This window comes from Eubalaena glacialis, chromosome 1 (genome assembly GCF_028564815.1).
Source record: "Eubalaena glacialis isolate mEubGla1 chromosome 1, mEubGla1.1.hap2.+ XY, whole genome shotgun sequence".
NCBI classification, from domain to species: domain Eukaryota; kingdom Metazoa; phylum Chordata; class Mammalia; order Artiodactyla; family Balaenidae; genus Eubalaena; species Eubalaena glacialis.
Genome location: NC_083716.1, coordinates 84,096,136 through 84,119,194, shown reverse-complemented (window position 1 = coordinate 84,119,194; position 23,059 = coordinate 84,096,136). Strand labels below are relative to the sequence as shown.

General features: G+C 36.2%; 1 protein-coding gene across 1 annotated transcript in view; it reads left to right on the top strand.

The window, feature by feature from the left end:
• RYR2 (ryanodine receptor 2) overlaps window positions 1–23,059 on the top strand; it is a 537,153-nt gene that overhangs the window by 118,357 nt on the left and 395,737 nt on the right. Inside the window, exon 11 of the mRNA XM_061190410.1 lies at window positions 17,923–17,997. Within this exon, the coding sequence (XP_061046393.1) occupies window positions 17,923–17,997 (75 nt within the window). The remainder of the gene's footprint in view (window positions 1–17,922; window positions 17,998–23,059) is intronic.

Sequence of the window (23,059 nt, the reverse complement as noted above, 5' to 3'; positions counted from 1 at the left end):
CAGCAAAGTGAATCAGTTATACATATACATATATCTATTCTTTTTCAGATTCTTTTCCCATATAGGTTATTACAGAATATTGAGTAGAGTTCCCTGTGCTCTACAGTAGGTCCTGGTTGATTATCTATGTTATGGATAGTAGTGTGTATATGTTAAGCTCAACCTCCTAATTTATCCCTCCCTGCCATCTTTCTGCTTTGGTAACCATAAGTTTGTTTCCTAGGTCTGTGAGTCTCTTTCTGTTTTGTAAATAAGTTCATTTGTGTCATTTTTGTAGATTCCACGTGTAAGTGATATCATACAGTATTTGTCTTTCTCTGACTTACTTCGCTTAGTATGATCATCTCTCTTGCTGGTTATTATTACATTGCTGTAATTCTTTACATTGCTGGTTTTTACAGAGAAAACTAGGGGAAATGTCAAAGACATTTTGGTATTGTTCTGGGTCCGCTTTCCCATTGTATGCATATTGAAGGCTGCTCCCGCCCCCCATCCAGTATTATTCTGGATTTAATGTTATTCATTTCTGTGTCAAATTAATCTCAATATGTATTCAGATGAACATATTGCAGCTCTTTCTAGGTAGTGATGTCAGTAAGAACACATCCTTAGTGCCCCTTGTACGGCATGTTTACACGGGTGAAATTAGATTAAAATGGATGTCAGACTTGACATGCCTCATGACATCCCTTTCTCCCTCATGACTTGAGGGAGAAAATGAGTCAGAAATAGGCAGCAGGAGCCTGAGGGATGTTGCTTAAGACTGAAAGTTATCTATGTCTTGATTACACAGTGAGATTGAACAATTATTTGCATGTAACGATAAAAGTAATTCCTTAAATTTTACATTTATAGAGCACTTTATTCTTTCAGGTCTTGTTAATATCAGTGTGTAGAAATTTCTTTATCTTCCCCTGTCCTCACGCTAAGTCACTTCAGTGTCTTACAGAATGAGGGGAAGGCAAAGGACTGTACAGCCAGGAGGCAGCCCTTCTTTAATTGATGTGAATCTGTATTGGGGGGAAAACACATAGTGATAACCTTAAAAATGTATTTTGATTCATTTTTTAAAAAGAAGTAAAAATAATTTGACTTTCTGAGAGCTGGAGAAGTTCCATGGAAGTATATAAAGATTTCTTTTAACTCATAATTCTTCACTGTAATTATGATCTGGCTACACTCAATTATATTCTGTTATTAAAGTTAAATAACTAAAGTCAAATCAGATTTGTTACAAGAAGTAGTGGAATTGATTAAGGAGATGGCCAGAAGTGACAGTCGCTTCTGAGTAATTTAGGACCATTTTGATCGTAAATGCTGGGTTAGTAGGTGGATTTGTCAATCTGCTCGTGCCTCCTTCCCATGACAAATTTTGAATATACATAATAGAACTATAATTGTAGCAGTTGAAAACGCAGTTCAACGATGGGTACTGTAATTCTAGATACCGATGCAGTGATCTTTTATTATTATTATCTTATAATCTATTTTATGGAAGTATAGTTGATTTACAATGTTGTGTTCATTTCTGCTGTACAGCACAGTGATTCCGTTATACATATATACACATTCTTTTTCATATTCTTCTCCATTATGGTTTATCACAGGACATTGAATATAGTTCCCTGTGCTCTACAGTAGGACCTTGTTGTTTATCCATCCTATATGTCATAGTGTGCATCTGCTAAGCCCAAACTCCCACTCCATCCCTCCCCACCATCCCCACCCACCCTTGGCAACCACAAGTCTGTTCTCTCTCTGATGGAGTGATCTTTAACTTCCTCTTCACACTTAGATTTGTATATGTTTGTGGTTTCCTGTGCATTCTCATGGGAGTGTTAACCAGACCCCCAGAATGAAGAGCATATATTGTCCCATTCAATTAAGTGGAAAGTGGAATTGAATTGGAGAATGAAGCCTACCAAAGTTAAATTAAACATATATTTTCCCCACACTTCCCGCTCATGTTGCTTTTACGGATTGAATTCTGACATGTTCGTGAAGTAAAGCATCACTACGGTTTTATTTTAAATTTCTTGAGATTTTTCCAGAAAGATGTGTGGCTCTAAAATTACCAGTATACAACTGGTCTAAACAACAATAAAAGTCATAAAATCATCATCTCTAGACGTTGTGAGCAGGCGGGGGAAAGGGAGAAATGCACGGAACGTTAACTGTAGAATTGTAATTTCTTTGTTCTTTCTCAAACTTTTCAAATAGTGAGATGGGATAAATTAAGGAGAAACAAGTTCTGCTCCTTGGCAAGAGATCTGTCGGATGCCACACAGCTTTTAAATTATTGCTTTAAAAAAAGATTTCATTCTGAAGCCTTGAAATTTGATTATCAGTTTTCATTTCAAGCATGAAGTCTTTTATATGGGGAATGTTTTCTGTTCTAGATTCTGTCTCTGGTTTGCACCTTATTACTTCCATCCATTTTTATGTGAATACAATAAAATGTCAACAAAGGCATTTACTTTATGTGCACACACACTTACTAATGGATTAAATATGCACTACCTGAATTAAGTATGTCATACTTTTAAATTAATAAGTTTTATGAAAGATGAGTTAGGGGAGTGTTATTCAGAATTATTATGTGAGATCTCTGATGTGGAAACCGGTATTAGGGGAACGTTTTTTGAAAAGCATTATTTGTATGTTAAAACAGTTTTTACCACATAGCTCATAGGTAATTTTATTCATTTAATAAAAATTTGTGGAATGACCACCATGTTCTGGGTGCTGGGGTTGTTAGTATCTAAAAAGACACAAAGTCTCTTTTCTCGAGGAGTTTACATTCTAGTGGGGATATGGAACAATAAAAACTTAAATATGCTTGTTTATAAATGCACACACATACCCATGCATGCATAGATAAAATATACCTGATGGTTGTGTGTGTATGTGTGTGTGTGCGTGTGTGTATGAGAGAGAGAGAGTGCAAGCAGGCTTGAGTGTGGATAGAGAAGTTGTCCTGTTTCCATCTTACCAGGCATTAATCTCGGCATATACTTGCTCTGTCTTGTTCCTTTCAAACTCAGGACCATTAAGTCATTGTTTCTGACAATGTCTGGAAATAAATGCTACATTTGCTTTCCAGAATGTGACTCAGCAGGCAAAAGCCATGCCGTATGTATGCATGACAATATTTTTGCCTTCATGCCCCTTTTAATATTATGATTCAGTGAGCTTTACTTGTGAATAACTGATAAGGCATGAGATGGGTTTGATCTAATGAATTAAGTGTCTCTCAGTCTGGCTTAGAAGGAGAGGTGTGGTTTATGTACACAATTGGATGACTAATACCCCGCAGGGTTTGTATGCCCTCAGTCACTACCTTGGCGCAAGCTTCTGAAGCTGCGCTGTTTTGCTCCAAAACGGTCAAGTTATCATATAAGAACTTTTCTTCCTTCTGTTCATGTCCTGTGTATACCTCTTTAGCCTGCATCTGGGGATAGGACAGATTTCCCAAATAGTTTCGCTAGAAGAGTAAGCACATGAAGGAGAGCTATTTTCTTCTTCTTTGCCTCTTCTCCCTGGAGAGAGATGCAGTCTTCCCCCTAAACTTAACCTCCCTGCTGATTGCAGAGGGCACCCTGGCCTTGCTTCAGCCTGTCATCATTTAACAGCCTGACTTGGTCTAGAGCCATGCTCTCAAGGAACGACTGGGCTAGAAGGCACTGTTTTCCAAAATACAGGCTTTGAAGGCAAAGGATTAAAAATATTCACAGAAATTGGAGCCACTGGGATAACAGTAAAAATGAAAAAAAAACAGTTGAGGTGTTGGATGCACTGAGAGTTAGTGACTGGCAAGAGACAATAGATTAAAAATCAACATTGAGAAAGAGAGAGAAATCTCCCAATTATTTTCTCAGTGAAAATTTAAGATGGTTTTTACTGGTTCACATTTCGTTTCTTAACTTAATCTAGGTGTAAGCAATATCTCTCAGGAAGAAAAGAAAAGCTTCCTCTTTTTTTTAATTTCCAAATTCCTTTGTGGCTGTGTTATATTCCGTACGGAGTGAAAAGTAAAAGTAGCAAATGTTTGTTGTTGTTTTTCTGCTCTAGTCCTATTTATAAGATTCTTTAATATGGATTCGGAGTGTAAGGATGTTATTGTTTTTAATCCACGATGATTCATTTACATTTTATGCAGACGTGACATCTCAAAACATACTGATCTCGGGTGGCCTCGGCCTGCAGCGGCTTGAAGCAGGATTTCAGTTCCCGGCCAGAGATTGAGGTTGGGCAGGGGCAGTGAGAGCCCTGAATCCTAATCACTAGACCACCAGGGACCAGTGGCCGGTGACAAGGCCCTGCCCTATCAGCTGCGTAGAAATGAATTTTCACATAGAGGTGGAAATCAGTGAAGAAAGTAAAGTGTTTATTAAGAGGAAAAAGTACAGTACGTGTGGATAGACACACGGGTGGGCTCAGAGAGAGAGAGTCTCACCCTTGTGGTAGTTTGAATCACTGTTATGGGGCATTTCTTCCAGATTTCCTTTGACCAGTCATCTTGCTTTGCCTGGTTCTGAGTCCGTATTTGGTCTACCTCAGGGCCCTCCTCTGTGTGCATGCACATCTCTTAGCCAAGATGGATTCTAGCGAAGAGGCCTATGGGTAGTTGGCATCACTTACTGTGGGGTGGCGCCGCCTCCCTTTTTGACCTCCAAGGAGCCTTTCTGCACATATGTAGTCAGGAAGGTCTCCTTGACTTCGAGGATGAGGATTATGGGGTCTTTTATCTCTTATCTGGGCAGGGCCCAGCCTCCTCTATCATCCTGCTTTTATGGAGTTTCTGCTATTATGGAGTTTTGTCCACAGGGGAGAAACTGCTCAGCCTGAGGCCCTTCCATGTCCTGTCTCAATACCTGTTTCGCCTTGTACAGCAACTTGAATAGAAATATCACAGACTCAGTCCTGAGTAAATATGTGATGCTTCTGTAAGTGTTGTATAGGCATATACTTTTGATTTCTCTGTTACTATGAAGAGGTTCCTGGGAGCTTGCCTGGGGCTTAGCTGCTCAGCCAAACACTCTCTTAGGCCCTTACCTAGTAGACTGGTGTGCAAGCAGAAATTCTACTGAGAAAATGTGTAAACTGAAACACTTATAATTTCTCTCTGCAATAATCTTTTAATCCTGGGTCTATTTTTCAATTCCTTTAATGCTTATTGAGGGCTTGTATGTTCTAGGCATTTTGATGTGTGCTGGCTATAAAAAAATGAGATTGTAGAGATCGTGTCTTACTATTCTATCCGTTGAGGAGGATTAGACAAGGAGGAATCTGTGCTGACCTTGGATTTTGAGGTGATACTTTTGCCAGCCTGTAAGTTAGTAGAACAAACTTCTCTTCCCCATAATTGTTTTGAACCTGCCATTCAGTATCAGCTCTCATTGGAAACTGTGTGTGAGTAATTTTTCTGTTTTTCAAAGGATTCATAGGTGAATCCTCAACATCTAGGGTCTGGTAATACATTACCACACAGAACTTAATTTGGTTGAGGACATGTTGGTAGTAGAATTGTCTGTGTCTTTAACTGCCCCAGGTAAATGGCATCTATCACATACTGCCATTTATTATCTTTATTGTGTGTGTGTTCATCTATTCTGTTTAGTTTTCAGCCAGGATTGTATCATTCATTTTTGTACCCCTTTCACAGAGTGACAAATATATGGGAATCTGCACACAAATGCTGACTGTTTCGTGTTTGTGAAAGAAATTAATGGAGAAAAAACAAGTCATGCACTTCCTTGTAGGTTGTTTAAGGACAGCAGTGGGATGCCTGCACTGAGAACCGCTCTGGTTAATTCAGAGGGGTTTCAGGTCCCCAATTGTAGGATTTCAGTGACTCCTAAAAGATTATTGTCTGCTTGCAATTCCAGGAGGGGAAGAAACCAGCCTACCAACCTGAATGAACAGAACACTATTTTGAGGCCTATGAGTCCCCACATCCTTGGCTAAGAGCCTTCTCTATTGGAAGCATCTTGACTTCACGTCACTCCACAGGGAAGAATCCCTATTCCTACAGCAGGAATCTGAGCCTTGAAGACAGTGATTTAAACAAATGGGTGGGGTGGTTTGTGGATATTTTGACAGTATGATGTATGTTATAGATTTTTTCAGAGAAAACTCACATACTTGCCAACATGCAAAACTTTTGCCTGCGAGGTAATTTTTGTGATGTTAACGTATGTTTTCTCCCAGTATTTTTCCTATTATTTTTCCCCACTTAAGCAGCTAGAAGTCCCAGTGCACTTTTCTCCTCAGGGGAGGTTTGAGAGTTGGCAGAAAGCTTAACTTTTCTAGAAGGCACTTCCCTTCCTGACTTTTATTCCCTAAAGACTAAATCCAAGGAGGTTGCTATGCTTAGTGTCTTGCACACAGGGAGAGAGAGATCCCCTCTGACAGAAAAAGAAGAGAAGAAAGGATTTTTCCACAGACTCAAGAGACACTCACATGGAGCAAATGGACGCCCATAAGCCAAAAAAAAGTATGAACCACAGCCTAAACCTCACACTTGATATGAAATCTAATTCAAATGGATCATGGGCTTAAATGTAAAACATAAAACTGTAAAACATTTAGGAAAAAATCTTTGCGATCATAGAGTTTATAACTTGACATCAAAAACATGTCCATGAAAGGAAAACATTAATAAATTGATCTCATCAAAATGAGAAAATTTTATTGTGTAAAAGTCCCTGTGAAGAGGATGAAAAGATAAGTTATAGACTGGCCAAAGATATTTGCAAATCATATGTCCAACAAAGGACAAATATCTGAAAATACAGAAAGAACTCTCAAAGCTCAACAGTAACAAACAACCTAATTAGAAAATGGGTGCAAAGCATGGACGGTGGTTTCACTGAAAGGACATACAGATTGCAAGTAAGCACAGGGGAAGATGTTCAGCGTCATTAGCGATTATGGAAATACAAGGCCGCCAGGTGCTATCACTACACACTTATCAGAATGGCTAAAACAAAACAAAATACTGATAACCAAATGTTGGCGAGGATGCAGAGAAACTGGATCGCTCATAAATTGCTTGTAAATGGTATAGCCACTCTGGGAAACATTTTGACAGTTGCTTAAAAAACTAAACATGCACTGCCATACGCCCTAGCAATTGCATTTCTGGGTGTTTATCTCAAAGAAACAAAAACTGTGTTCACACAAATACTTCTTCACAAATACTTAGTGTAAAGCAGCTTTATTTGTAATAGCCGAAAACTGGAATCAGCCCAGATGTCCTTCATCAAGGGAATGGTTATCCAGTCTGCAGTACAACCATAGCATGGGATGCTGCTCGGCAATAAAAAGGAATGGCCTATTGATACATAACAATTGGGATGGATCTCCCGGCGGTTATGCTGAGTGAAAATTGTCAATCCCAGAAGATCACATACTGTGTGAGTCCATGTTTATAACATTTTTGAAATGAATCTTAGAACTGCAGGACAGATTAGTGGTTATCCAGGGTTAGGGAAGCAAGAGAGGGGAACGAGAGGGAGGTAGGTTTAGTTAGAAAAGGGCAATGTGAGGCATCCTTGTGGTGTAGGACCTTTACAATGATGGGGTTCCAGGAAGTTACACAGTTAATAAAATGGTATAGAATTTAATACACACACACAGACACATACTCAAATGAATATAGGCAGAACTGGAGAAATTTAATAAGATCAGGGGATTGTATCAAAGTCAATATCTTCATTGAAAAACCGTTATAGTATATATATATATATTCAATTACATATATATGTAACTGAATATATGTGTAGTTACATATATGTGTAACTATTATACTATAGTTTTAAAATAGTTACATATATAATAGTACACATATAGGTAACAGTTACATATATATGTAATACATAGTTACATGTATATGTAATAGTTACATTACATATGTAACTATTAGTTACATATATATTACATATATAATAGTTACACATATGTAACTATTAAGGTTATGTATATATGTAACTATTATATTATAGTTGAAAAATATTACTATTAAGGGAAACCAGACAGATGTTCAAGGGATTTTTCTGTATTCTCACAACAGCATGTGAATCTATGGTTATCTTAAAAAAATTTTTTTTAAAGCATTCATAGAGACTGGGGAGGGAACAGAGTTTTCTGAGTTCCACTTTCAGGCTGACCAGTACTCTGCTCCCTGACAACTTGCTACTCCCCATTTCATCCTGACTTATCAGGAGATGGCAAGACTCAGAGGGCAATGGCTGTGGGGTTTTTCACTTGAGCAAAATGTCCTGAGCCTCTCAAGTGAATGGAAAGCGTCAGCCCTCAGACTGGACAGGAGCATGTAAGTAGAGACCTTGCGCTTAGAAGATCTAACAAATGAACTGGGCTTACTCCCCAAGGTCCGAGATTACTGTACCACTCCAGCAACAATAATAAGTGCTTGAATTCTGCACTAGCTTGATGGACTCAAAGTTGAAAATAATTGTATTTTAAAGAGAATTTTTTAAAGTGATGGTGATAACAATAGTAGATGAGGTTATTCCAAGCCATGTTTCCCTCTGAGAAAAACCAAAAATCTGTTCAAAGATAATTGAGAGCTAAAAAAGTAGTGAAAATGTGTGGAGCCAGGTTCCCAAAATAGGAGACGGAGGAGTGAGTTCGGCATCTGAGGAAGCCTCTTCTCTCCAGGGGATTGCAGTGGCTGAGTGGCTCAGAAGTGGGGCAGAGCTGTTGGAAGCATCAGAGTGCAAGTGGATCAAAAGTGGTAGTACAAGACCCACCAAAGAAGAGGCACTTTAGGAGGGAACTCAAAGAACTATACCCTTGAAGCAGTGATGAACTGGAGATAGAGCAGCCCTTGCAAGTATTGAAACTCAGCCTCAAATAATATTAATTACCATTTGGATTAAGATGATGTGGGATTGCTGGTGCCCCTAGATTACTTTACCTGCGAGAAGCAAAAGTACATCTTTGGGGGGTGGGGGACTAACACAAAGAACTCAAGTGATTTCTGTATTTTACGTATACCGTATCTAATAATCAAAATTAAACACGCTATTTTGTTTCAACCCTGACTGATGTACTGCAGTAGAGTTCTGGCACCAACGCCCCAGAATTAATAGATCATACAAATTATGGGCTTTGTTCCCTACAAAACTGCCCTTATCTCAGACACCAGCCACAAGGAGAGGGCTGGTCCTCAGACCATCTGTACTACTGTACAACTGGCTACAAATTTGGGGGTTCCCGTGACACCTTTAGATTTAAGAACTCAGGAAAGTGCTATACTTACGATTACAATTTTATTACAAAGGATTACAAATCGGGCCAGATGTAGCTATGTATAGGGCGAGGTCTGGGAGGGTTTCAAATGTAGAGTTTCTGTTCCCTGTACCTGTGGATCAAGATATCTTACCCTCCTGGCACATCATCGTGTCCATCATCCAGGAAGCTCAGTCAAGCTTTTGTCCTAGAGTGTTTTTCTTGGGGTTTTGTTATGTAGGAATAATTGAGTTCAATCATGTACTCAATTATTTAATCAATCTCCACCACACTTTCACTCCTCAGAGGTCAGGCTGGATCAGACTTCCAACCCTCTGGTCATCTGATTTGTCTTTCCAGCATGGCCAACCCTCTTACTGAAGCTATCTAGGGGCCCACCACAAGTGGCCCCATTACCATAAATGAAGGTGTGATCTAAGAGGCTCATGAAAAACATAGTCACTTATATCACTTGGGAAATTCCAAGGGTTTAGAATCTCCCTTCTAGGAACCAGGGGCATGGGTCAGCCAAATTCTTTGCTATACAGCACAGGCATATAAGATAGGACCCACCTGAAAAGCAAAGGCAAACACACACTATAGAAAAAGGCGTACAGGTCATGGATACACAGATAATAGTGTTATCACAAGTAGAATTTTAAATATTTATGATTATTATGATCTAAGAATTAAAAGACCAGGTGAATAAATTTGGTGGAGAACTGGTAACTATAAGAAGGGGTCATATAGACATTCTAAAACTGAAAATTAAAATAACTGATATTAGAACAGATAGATTTAATATCAGCTTAGACATATCTGAAAAGAGAATTATTGAACTGGAAATAAGGTCAGAAGAAATATTCTGACCTAATACTGAAACACTGATAGTCAAAAGATTGGGAAGTATGAAAAAGAGCATACGAAATACGTGATAAATGATGAATGGTCTATCATACATGTACTGGAGTTCCAAACTAAAAGGATAGAGAAGGGAGGGAGGCAGCAGGAGAAGAAAAGCAGGAGGGAGACAGAGAACAAGAAAAAGAGTGCTTGCAAGTACACAAGGCACAGGCAATGTTTATTACAGTTGCTTAAGAATTCTCCACAACTGACTAAGTATATTAAGCCACAGATTCAAGAACTATGAACCCTAAGTAAGACAAATGAAAAGAAACCGCACTTACATCAGACTAAAAGTACTGAAAAGTAAACACAAAATTAAATACTTAAAAACAGATAGAAAAAAGATGTGATATCTTTAAGGGGACAACAGTAAGATTTACAGCTCACTTCAAGTAAGGGACAATTGGAGACATTGGATGTAAGCTTAAAAGTGCTTAAAGAAAATAACTGCCAACCTAAAATTTTTAAATCTAGTAAAATGTGATATTTTTCAAAACAACAGCGTAAAAGTGGCTAAATTTTATAATCATCCTCTTCATTTTCTTCCTAGTATAGTCCTAGTATATTTTCTCCTAGTGTATAAATATTTTAAAAAATCATTAAATAAGTGATTTTTAAAAATTAAGACTTTTGAAATTGAAGTATAGTTGATTTATAATATTGTGTTAGTTTCAGGTGTACAACATAGTGATTCAGTTATTTTTTTATTATGTTCCATTATAGGTTATTACAACATATTGAATATAATTCCCTGTATTATACAGTAAATCCTTGTTGCTTATCTATTTTATGTATAATAGTTTGTATCTGTTAAATGCCATATCCCTAATTTGTCCCTCCCCATCTTTCCCTTTTGGTAACCATAAGTTTGTTTTCTGTGTCTGTGAGTCTGTTTCTGTTTTGTATATAGATTCATTTGCATTATTTTTTAGATTCCCCATAAAAGTGATCACATATAGTATTTGTCTTTCTCTGTCTGACTTATTTCACTAAGCATAATATTCTTTGGCCCATCCATGTTGCTGCAAATGGCAATATTTCATTCTTTTTATGGCTGAGTAGTATTCCATTGTATACATATACCACACCTTCTTAAGCCAGTCATCTGTTGATGGGCACTTGGTTGTTTCCATGTTTCGGCTCTTGTAAATAGTGTTGCTGTGAACACTGAGGTGCATGTATCTTTTCGAATTAGAGTTTTTATTTTCTCAGGATATATACCCAGGAGTCGGATTGCTGCATCATATGTTAGCTTTATTTTTAGTTTTTTAAGGAACCTTTATACTGTTTTCCATGGTGGCTGCATCAATTTAGATTCCCACCAACAGTGTACAAGGGTTCCCTTTTCTCCACACCCTCTCCAGCATTTATTATTTGTAGACTTTTTGATTATAGCCATTCTGACACGTGTGAGTTGATATCTCATTGTGGTTTTGATTTGCATTTTTCTAATAATTACCGATGTTGAGCATATGTTTATGTGCCTTTTGACCATCTATAACTCTTCTTTGGAAAATGTCTCTTTAGATCTTCGGCCCATTTTTTGATTGGGTTGTTTGTTTTTTCCATATTGAGTTGTATGAGTCCTTTGTGTATTTTGGATATTAACCCCTTGTTGGTCACATCGTTTGCAAATATTTTCTCCCATTCCGTATGTTGTCTTTTTGTTTTGTTGATGGTTTCCTTTGCTGTGCAAAAGCTTTTAAGTTTGATTAGGTCCCATTTGTTTATTTTTGTTTTTATTTCTTTTGCCTTGGGAAACTGCTGTAAGAAGACATTGGTACGATTTATGTCAGAGAATGTTTTTCCTGTGTTCTCTTCTAGGAGTTTTTTGGTGTCATGTCGTATATTTAGATCTTTAAACCATTTTGAGCTTATTTTTGTATATGGTGTGAGGGAGTGTTCTAATTTCTTTGATTTACGTGTAGCTGTCCAGCTTTCCCAGTACCACTTGTTGAAGAGATTGTCTTTTCTCCATTGTGTATTCCTGCCTCCTTTGTCATAGATTAATTGACCAGAGATGCATTGGTGTATTTCTGGGCTCCCTATTCTCTTCCATTGATCTATATATCTGTTTTTGTGCTAATAACATGCTATTTTGATTACTGTGGCTTTAATAGGCCTTATTTTTTAGAGGAGTTTCAGATTTACAAAGAAGTTGAGCAGAAAGTACAGATACTTCCCACATATCCCTTCCAGACCTTCCTCTGCAGTTTTCCTATTATTAAAATGTTGCTTTAGTGTGGTACTTCCTTTACAACTGATGAGTCAATATGGACACATTAGTATTAATTAAAGTCCGTTATTTACATTAGGATTCACTTTTAGTTTTGTATATTTTCTGGGTTTTGACAAATGTATAATGACATATATCCACCCTTGTAATACATACAGAATAGTTTCAGTGCCTTAAAAATCTCCTGTACTTTAGCTATTTAAGACTATCCTTTTTTCATTGAAAGCAATGGAGCACCTTTGTGCCTTTGTCAAAGGTCAATTGACTATATTTGTATGAGCCTATTTTAGGGGTCTCTATTTTGTTCCGTTTATCTATTTGTCTGCTCTTTCACCAGGACCACACCATCTTGATTACTGTAGCTTTATAGTAAGTCTTGAAGTTTGGTAGTGTCATTCTTCCAACTTTGTTCTCCTTTAATATTGTGTTGGGTATTCTGGGTCTTTGGCCTTTCTGTATAAACTTTAGAATTGCTTTGAAGATAACTGATTAGTTTCCTAGTGTTATTGATTGGGTTTGAGTTGAATCTATGGATCAGGTTGAGAAGAACTGATATCTTGACAGTATTGAGTCTTCCTGTTTGTATACGTGGAATGTTTCTCCATTTATTTACTCTTTGATTTCTTTCATCAGAGTTTTGTAGTTTTTCTCATATAGATCTTGTACATATTTTGTAAGAAATATACATTTCTTTTCCTTTTGGTGGTAATATAAATAGTATTGTGTTTTAGTTTCAAATTTCTGTTGTTCATCACTGGTATATAAGAAAGTTGAGTTTGTCCATTAATCTTTCCATTAATCTTGTATCCTGTAACCTTCCTATAATTGCTTCTTAGTTTCAGGAGTTTTATTTTTGTTGTTGATTCTTTGGGATTTTCTACATAGACCATCATGTCATCTGCAAAAGAAAACAGTTTTGTTTTTTTTTTTTCTCTCCTCAATTCACATACCTTTTTTTCCTTTTCTTGTTTTGTTGCATTAACTAATACTTCTAGTACAATGTTGAAAAGGATTGGTGAGAGGGGAAATTCTTGCCTTGTTCTGTATCTTAGGGGGAAATTATTTAGTTTCTCACTATTAAGAATGATGTTGATTATAGATGATCTTCATGAAGTTGAGGACGTTCCCTCCTATTCCTAGTTTTCTAAGAGTTTTCATTGTGAATGGATGTGGGATTCTGTCAAATGCTTTTTGCATTTATTGATATGATAACATGGTTTTTATTCTTTAGCCTGTGCATGTGATGGATTTTATGAATGTTCAGTGATACTTTAAATTAATAAACTTATGTGTACAAAAGGAGAAAAGTAATCATTTTTGCTACATGTATTAAAGCAGCACATTTCTTTTGAGATAAAAAGTAGTGATAGTTCCTATGGATACCAATTATGACTTTTAAAATCTATTTTGTTAGGATTTAAAAAAACATTTTTCAAAAGAGAATTTAGTTCTGTGGTCTGTCATTCATTTATTGAACATCAAGTTTGGAAAAATGAAGAATTCTGATATTATTTTACTGCCCTGCATTGCAGTAACTAAAATACAGTGATATGACTTTTTTTGTCCCTACTGAATTCTACATAAACATGTCATAAGCATTTGAATTGGCACGGCAATCTTTAGAAGCCAGTAAACTACTCTTCTTTATTTTTAACTTGTGTAATTGATTCATCATCAAAATTGGATGTGACTGATTAAATTTCTTTGTATTATTTTTGTTCCCTCTTTTGTTGTTCAGCATTTGTTACACACTCTAGCCTCTCTCTGGACAAAAAGAAACCAGTATGTGTTCAAAAAGTAGAACACTAATGACAACATCCCTTACCCCATTGCTTTAAGGTCATATGGTAAATGTTAAAAAAAATAGTTCACTTGGAGGAAAAAAAAAAAGGTGGTGTCTGTGGTACTGCATTAATAATTGATTATGAGCTGTCCAGTGTTAAAATAATATACTAAATTTAAGGCTTCCCTATGTTGAAGAAACAAAAGTAAATTGAAAATGACCTAATTGTTATTTTTGTAATTCATGTATAAGACAATTCTTTTGCTCATGCTTCACTGATCAAACTAACGTTTTTGGGATGATCCAAGTGTTCTGAAACACTCTGAATTTATCTGTAGTTATCTTGGGGAGAAAAAAAAGGAATCACTCACCATGTAGGTATTAATTCCAGATTTAGAAATATAGATAGATAAGTTGGACTTTCAGTTATTATGATGTTTAATTTTATGTGTCAACTTGACTGGGCCACACAGTATCCAGATATTTGATCAAACTATTTGATCAAATTATTCTGGGTGTTTCTGTGAGGGTGTTTTTAGATGAGTTTACCACTTAAATCTATAGACTGAGTAAAGCAGATTGCTCTCCCTGGTGTGGGTGGGCCTCATATAATCAGTTAAAGGCCTGAATAGAACAGAAAGGCTGACTCTTCATGAATCAGAGGGACCTCTTTCTGCCTAACTGCCTTTGAGCTGAGACGTCAATTATTTCTTACCTTTGAACTGAAACTGAAACATCAATTCTTCTTGGATCTTGAACCTGTCAGTCTTTGGAATGGGACTATACCATTGGCTCTCCTGGTTTTCAGGCATTTGGGCTTGGACCGGAACTTACATCATCAGCTCTCCTGGGTCTCCAGCAGATCTTGGGACTTGTCAGCCTCCATGATTGCATGAGCAGACTCCTTATAGTAAATTCTTTCTATAAAATTATATATATATATACACACACACACACACACACATTCACACATATATATGAATGTATTTTTATATAACATATATTCTGTATATTAAGATTTATATATATATATGTCTCCACAACTTGGGTCACAGCTTGGATGGCTACTGTTGGTATGTAGTGGGTAGAGGCCAGGGATGTGGGAAATATCCTACAGTGCACAGGACAGCCCCCCACAGCAAAGAATTACCTGGACCAAAGTGTCAGTAGTGCTACTGTTTAGAGACTGGTATAGACTGTAGTTTCCTAACTTTGGCTCCCCCTTACGACCAGCTGGGGAGCTTTTAAAACACCTGACTTCAAATTTGGTTTAATTGGCCGGTGGTGAGGGCAAGGTTTCAGGATTTTAAAAGCTATCCACATGATTAAATTCACAACCACCATTAAAAGCCCCTACTGAGGACCCTGGTCATTGATGTACCTAAAATTCTTAGGTTATAATGGATGGATCAGGGTGATCCTGAATCAATTTTAATGTAAAAAGATAAACAAGTAGTCATTATTACCTCCTGATGTGATGTAATAGGAAGGCAAACACCAATTTCTGAAATGTTCTTGCCAAAGAATCACAGACTTGAACCTGAGCAAGTTTCTAGGTTTCTAGATCTACCATTTAGAGGCAGATGTTAAAAAACACTGTGAGGATGTCATCAGCAAAATTCAGAATGTAGAAAATACTCCAGGACAAATGATACAGTTTTTTGTTAACAATTAAATGGCAAGAAGGAAAAAAAAAGAGGAAGGGAGAACTGTTCTAGAATAAAAGAAAGACACCAAACAAATTTATGCATCTCATTTGGATCTTGATTTGAAAAAGCAACAGAAAGAAAAAGACATTTTTTTCCTTGAAGAACAATTTATTCAGATTTTTCCCATCCTGTGACATGATGGATAAAAGTAGATTCATTATTGAAAAAGAATAAAATTTGAAAGCAAGTTAACCTGAGAATGATTACCTCATGCTTCTCGGTAGGATGCCTGATCATTCTGTTTTCTATGGCTTTTGCTACATTAAAAAAAATTTTTATTTTATATTGGAGTATAGTTGATTAACAATGTTGTGATAGTTTCAGGTGTACAGCACAGTGATTCAGTTATACATATACATGTATCTTTTCTTTTTCAAATTCTATTCCCATTTAGGTTATTACAGAGTATTGAGCAGAGTTCCCTGTGCTCTACAGTAGGTCCTTGTTGGTTATCTATTTTAAATATAGTAGTGTGTATATGTCAATCCCAAACTCCCTAACTATCCCTACCCCCAACCCTTCCCTTCTGGTAACCATAAGTTCCTTCTCCAAGTCTCTGAGTCTGTTTGTGTTGCATAAATAAGTTCATTTGTATCTTTTTTTTTAGATTCCGCATATAAGCAATATCATGATTTTTGTCTTTCTCTGTCTGACTTACTTCACATAGTATGATAATCTCCAGGTCCATCCTTGTTGCTGCAAATGGCATTACTTCAATCTGCAAAAGACATTTTTGAGACAATTGGGAAAATTTGAACAGTGAATGGGTATTTCATAAAAACAGATTATGTATATATATGTATATCAAGTATAGAAAAATACTTTTGTATTGTTTTATGTGGAGGTTGTATGTCAAAGGATAACTTGTGGTTATAGGTAAAACAAGGTTGGCCCTATATTGATCACTGTTGAAGCTATGTGCTGGGTGTATTGGGGTTTATTATAATGTTCTCTCTACTTTTGTGTGTCTTTGAAAAGTTCCACAATAAAAATAGAATGAGAAGGAATATCTGAGTGGGTAAGGGGAAAGCAGGCGAGAATGGTGTTAGGAAAACTGTCAAAGCAGTAGGGTTTTCCAAAGTGTTTAAAAAAAATAAGTCCACTGGATTTGGGAACATGAAGGTCATTGGATGGCCTCAGCTAAATCTGTCTCAGTGGAGAAGTGGGTCTGCAGACAAGATTGAGTGCACTGAGGATTAAGAGGAGGTGGTAATGAGGCAGAAAAGCAAGGGAAGCAGGGGAGGAAAATATGGTCACACGTTATTATGTTTGTGACTGGACAGGGTTATGTGTGTTTGGATGATGAAGAGACCCAGTGGAGAGGGAGATGGTGAGCACTCGGGAAAGAAACAGGAAACAAGTTTTGGTTTCCTTAAACCAATCTCAAGGGGATGGTATAGAGACCAATTTGGATAATGTATATACATTACTTAGCATCACGTCTGGCATATTAACAAATTGTTATTACGAGAGCTTTGGAATTTTGGTATGTGTGATGTACATCCAAAGAAATTTCTGTGTGTGTGTGACTTTTTTGTTGATATTTACATTTTATTGATGTTTACATTTTCCTATCTCTTATCATTTAACAGATTGTCATGAAAACATTAACATTAATGTGTTTTCACATTTCTTTAAAATGTTTTAAATGTCTAGAAAGAATTTAGAATTGCAAATAATTATATGCATGTGTTGAAATATATTAAACTACACCTAAACTCATAGTGGAGTACGTTTATGGACTTAAGTTTAATGGTGAAAGTATTCACTGGGATAAAGAGAGAAAAATGACCAGGGTGAGGGAGAGGGGATGAAGGGGATGAGAGGGAGTAAAAGACGAAGGAATGTGTTTAAATCAAATGTTTATTCAGGTCACTGTTGTTATTTTTATTTCCAGCTATATTGTCTCCTACCAAAAAGTAGCTTTTACTGTTTCTCCAAAGCCTTCCCATTTACTTTTCTCTTTGAATTGGCTTGAAAAATTGAGTCCAAGAATGCAACGTTAAAATTGGGCTTTTTATTTCTTTTAACAGAACTGTTCATTACGAAGGTGGTGCTGTATCTGTTCACGCACGTTCCCTGTGGAGACTAGAGACTCTAAGAGTTGCGTAAGTAGAACTTCTAAATACAGCCTGACGCTCCGGGTACAAAGTACATCGAGTGCTCTTGTGCTTTTGTGTGAGATGGTCATGCTAACAACCAGCAAGCAAATGAAACCCTGAGAAAGTGGAGAGTCTCTCCTCTTTTATCTTCCGCCTGCCTTTATTTCTTTCACTAGCCTACATTCACCAGGTAGTAAGCAACAATTTTATACCATCTGCTTTTGCGTTTAGCCTCATTTGTTTTTATAATATCGTCTTGTCCCAGTCTGTGCATCTCCTGGCAGGAAGAGCTCCCAGAGCAGAGTGGTGTAAGGTTTGGAGACAGGACAAATTGTTTGCAACCCTGTCGCACATTTCAGGTCTGGGTTTAACCTTGTAAAGTCACATGTAAAACAGTGGAAACTTGAACCTGAGTGAGATGTGACAGTCATAACTGGCAGTCACTATCTTTACTTACAAATAGCTTGATAGCTGAGTGAGAAATGTGGATTGCAAGCAAGTCACTGTGTATTCATTATAGAAACAATGACCTTTTTTTCTCTGGTGACTTCAAAAAGCTGTCCAGAGATTGACTTTTAGTTCCTTTATGTAAATGCAATACTGATGGTAAAGGTGTCATTTTGAACTATTTTAAATAGAATTTAAATATCAGTTAAATTAAAAAATAAAAGATTGGAAGTTTCAGTCCTTTACCTAAAAATCAGTAAGTTTTCAATGTATTTGTTCCCTATTATATGACACTTTAAAAAATTATTGATTTAGGGTAACAGACTTCATGGGTGGCTGTAGGGAACTATCTTACTATGGAATAGCTGTCTTTGTCAACCTGATATTTTGAGATTAATGCTTATCTAATGATGATTAAAATGGTTCAGTGGTCTTCAGTTTTTTGTCTTTTTGTTTTTTTTGCTTACATATCCCATACAATGATTTCGAAAAACTTTGTATTTCTTTGATCATTGTTAGGCTTGACATAGAAATTTTTTCATTATCAGTTTAAATAGATGCATAGAATATAACTTACAGTTTATTATAAGTAGTGACATTTTAAGATAAAATGGTTACACCACTCTTATAAAAGTATCCCATTGTCTCTAAGTACTGCTGTGATTTAATACCCATCTTTGTTTATTTAAAAATACTTGAACATGGTCTCTTTAACAGTGAAAAAAATATATGTTATTCATCTTTCTCATTGAAATCATATTTCCTTTACTCTCCCATGACAGAATCGTACCCCAATTGGATTTTTTTTATGATTGAAAGACTTTTCTGCTCACTGTGTCATACTCCTATTCAACAAAAAAAATGCATGTAAATTAAATTTATTTTTTATATTTTCTCTGATTGTAAGTCTGTGACTTTAAAAAAGTGCTTCTATATTAACCCCATTAATTCTTAATTAATTGATGATATTAAATTTCTTCTGTATAAATTCATAGTTGGTCAAATGCACTGAAATATTAAAACTTTTGATAAACATTGAACTTAAAAGTAAAATTTTATGGGAAGTGCACCTTTTAATGTGATGGAAAAAGAAGAGATGACTTATAAAGGAAAGGGAAGAAAACTCATCGCTTTTGTGTGCTTTATAAATTATTCAGGGAATTTAGGGAAAAGAATTTCAAATATATACATGTATTTTTGTAATTTGCCTAGTGTATTATAAAAATGACAGCTTAATTAGCGAAATGAAATAGTCCAAAAAAGTGAAATTTAGAGAAGTTTTGTTGCCTTTGAAAAACGGACTCCAGATGTGTTTTCACATTTATAGATCTACCTACCCTTCACAATTGTGTGCTTAAAGAAATGATTTTTTTTTTTTTTTTTGAGGAAACCAGGACCTGAATCTGTCTCAATTTATAGGCTTAAAAAAAAAAAAAAGGATGAGAGCTCCTGAAAGCCCAACAAGAGTTCCTTTTCATTGTCAACAATGTTGTTGATGAACTGCAATTACATAAATCCCATTATTCACCACGTGTTTCTATCCCGTGGTCTTAATTCTGTTTCTCTGCTGTTGCCTAATGTTTGAAGTTTGAAAGGGAAAGTTTGGAGTTTGTTTTCACTTTGAATTTGGTTGACTGATATATAGAAAGGGCCTGGGCCTTCTTCAAATAATGGAGATGAAAGGGGGTACTTTATCACCATGTGTTTGTAGCTATGCCTCTCAGAATCCAGATGACAGCAAGGCGGCTTGACAGCCAAGGCGGATCAGGGACTTTTTCAACCATTTTTTCAACCATTTAAAAAATTAAAGAGAGGTGTTTTGATTCTACTCTATGACCCTTGATGTATATCTACAGTAGGAAAGCAGGAGGTTCATATGTAACAAATGTAATTATTTAAAAAAATTTTTTTTTTAGATTTTGTTGCATCTTTGACCTACTTTGGCCTCATTTACAGATTAGATTGCATTTAATTTGCATGTCTTATTATATGCAATGGCCACATAATTAATTTTTCTTTTTACTTAGGAAGTAATAGTCAAAGATCCTGCTTATGTTTATGACAGAACTTTATTTCCAAAGGTCAATGTTTGTATTATAATCTTTGGGATACCATTTGTTTTTTTTTCCTCCACTGAGGCCCCAAACTTTGTATTTGTTATAATTTATGTAGTCCAGTAATTATATATTTTATATTGCTTACTGACATAACATTAATGTTGTCAAAAGTTTTTCAGTATTATGAACATTTTAATAAGGTCAGTTTTAATTTTGGGAGTCAAATGTAATAGAAAACACATTCTTGTTTTGTACCCCAGGACAAAGTTGTAAGAACACTGTAAGTAGGATATATGTTAGTTTCTGTAATGGGCATGATCACTGCAATTATAAATATGCATTTTGTATTTTAAGTAAAATTCCACTTTCTTATGTGTTACGAATTTTAAAAAAATTAACATATCATGACAGGTGACCAAATACTCCTCATTTCTTTGAGATAATTACAAGTAAATATAGATAATATATATGGAACAGTTTTCTAGTAACATAGGAAGCTGCTTTATATAACTTCTTTACTATAACTATTTTCAGTTTTTACTGAAATATTATTTTCTTGCCCCTTGATTCTCCTGGGCTTTTCCTCTTTTCTTTTGGACCTGTGAGCTAAAGAAAATGTGTTTAGACTTCAAAAGTTTGGCTGATGATGGGCCAGATTCATTCCATTTCTAACAGTGGCTTGAGAGGAGTGCTTATGTATATGAGCCCTATTAAATAGATTTGAACATGGTATCCAGAATACCGTATAGAAATTCTGGTAAAAAGTATACACTATTACCAGACTAGAAATGCTTTAACATGCTGTTGTCGGTAAATGAACTTTAATTTCTTTTTTTTTTTAATTTTTTTTAAACATCTTTATTGAAGTATAATTGCTTTACAATGGTGTGTTAGTTTCTGCTTTATAACAAAGTGAATCAGTTATACATATACATATGTTCCCATATTTCTTCCCTCTTGCATCTCCCTCCCTCCCACCCTCCCTATCCCACCCCTCTAGGTGGTCACAAAGCACCGAGCTGATCTCCCTGTGCTATGCGGCTGCTTCCCACTAGCTATCTATTTTACATTTGGTAGTGTATATATGTCCATGACACTCTCTCACCCTGTCACATCTCACCCCTCCCCCTCCCCATATCCTCAAGTCCATTCTCTAGTAGGTCTGTGTCTTTATTCCCATCTTGCCACTAGGTTCTTCATGACCTTTTTTTTTTTCCTTAGATTCCATATATATGTGTTAGCATACTGTATTTGTTTTTCTCTTTCTGACTTACTTCACTCTGTATGACAGACTCTAACTCCATCCACCTCATTACAAACACCTCCATTTCATTTCTTTTTATGGCTGAGTAATATTCCATTGTATATATGTGCCACATCTTCTTTATCCATTCATCCGATGATGGACACCTAGGTTGCTTCCATGTCCTGGCTATTGTAAACAGAGCTGCAATGAATATTTTGGTACATGACTCTTTCTGAATTATGGTTTTCTCAGGGTATATGCCCAGTAGTGGGATTGCTGGGTCGTATGGTAGTTCTATTTTTAGTTTTTTAAGGAACCTCCATACTGTTCTCCATAGTGGCTGTATCAATTTACATTCCCACCAACAGTGCAAGAGTGTTCCCTTTTCTCCACACCCTCTCCAGCATTTATTGTTTCTAGATTTTTTGATGATGGCCATTCTGACCGGTGTGAGATGATACCTCATTGTAGTTTTGATTTGCATTTCTCTAATGATTAATGATGTTGAGCATTCTTTCATGTGTCTGTTGGCAATCTGTATCTCTTCTTTGGAGAAATGTCTATTTAGGTCTTCTGCCCATTTTGGGATTGGGTTGTTTGTTTTTTTGTTATTGAGCTGCATGAGCTGCTTGTAAATCTTGGAGATTAATCCTTTGTCAGTTGCTTCATTTGCAAATATTTTCTCCCATTCTGAGGGTTGTCTTTTGGTCTTGTTTATGGTTTCGTTTGCTGTGCAAAAGCTTTTAAGTTTCATTAGGTCCCATTTGTTTATTTGTGTTTTTATTTCCATTTCTCTAGGAGCTGGGTCAAAAAGGATCTTGCTGTGATTTATGTCATAGAGCGTTCTGCCTATGTTTTCCTCTAAGAGTTTGATAGTGTCTGGCCTTACACTTAGGTCTTTAATCCATTTTGAGTTTATTTTTGTGTATGGTGTCAGGGAGTGTTCTAATTTCATACTTTTACATGTACCTGTTCAATTTTCCCAGCACCACTTATTGAAGAGGCTGTCTTTTCTCCACTGTATATGCTTGCCTCCTTTATCAAAGATAAGGTGACCATATGTGCGTGGGCTTATCTCTGGGCTTTCTATCCTGTTCCATTGATCTATATTTCTGTTTTTGTGCTAGTACCAAACTGTCTTGATTACTGTAGCTTTGTAATATAGTCTGAAGTCAGGGAGCCTGATTCCTCCAGCTCCATTTTTCGTTCTCAAGATTGCTTTGGCTATTCGGGGTCTTTTGTGTTTCCATACAAATTGTGCAATTTTTTGTTCTAGTTCTGTGAAAAATGCCAGTGGTAGTTTGATAGGGATTGCATT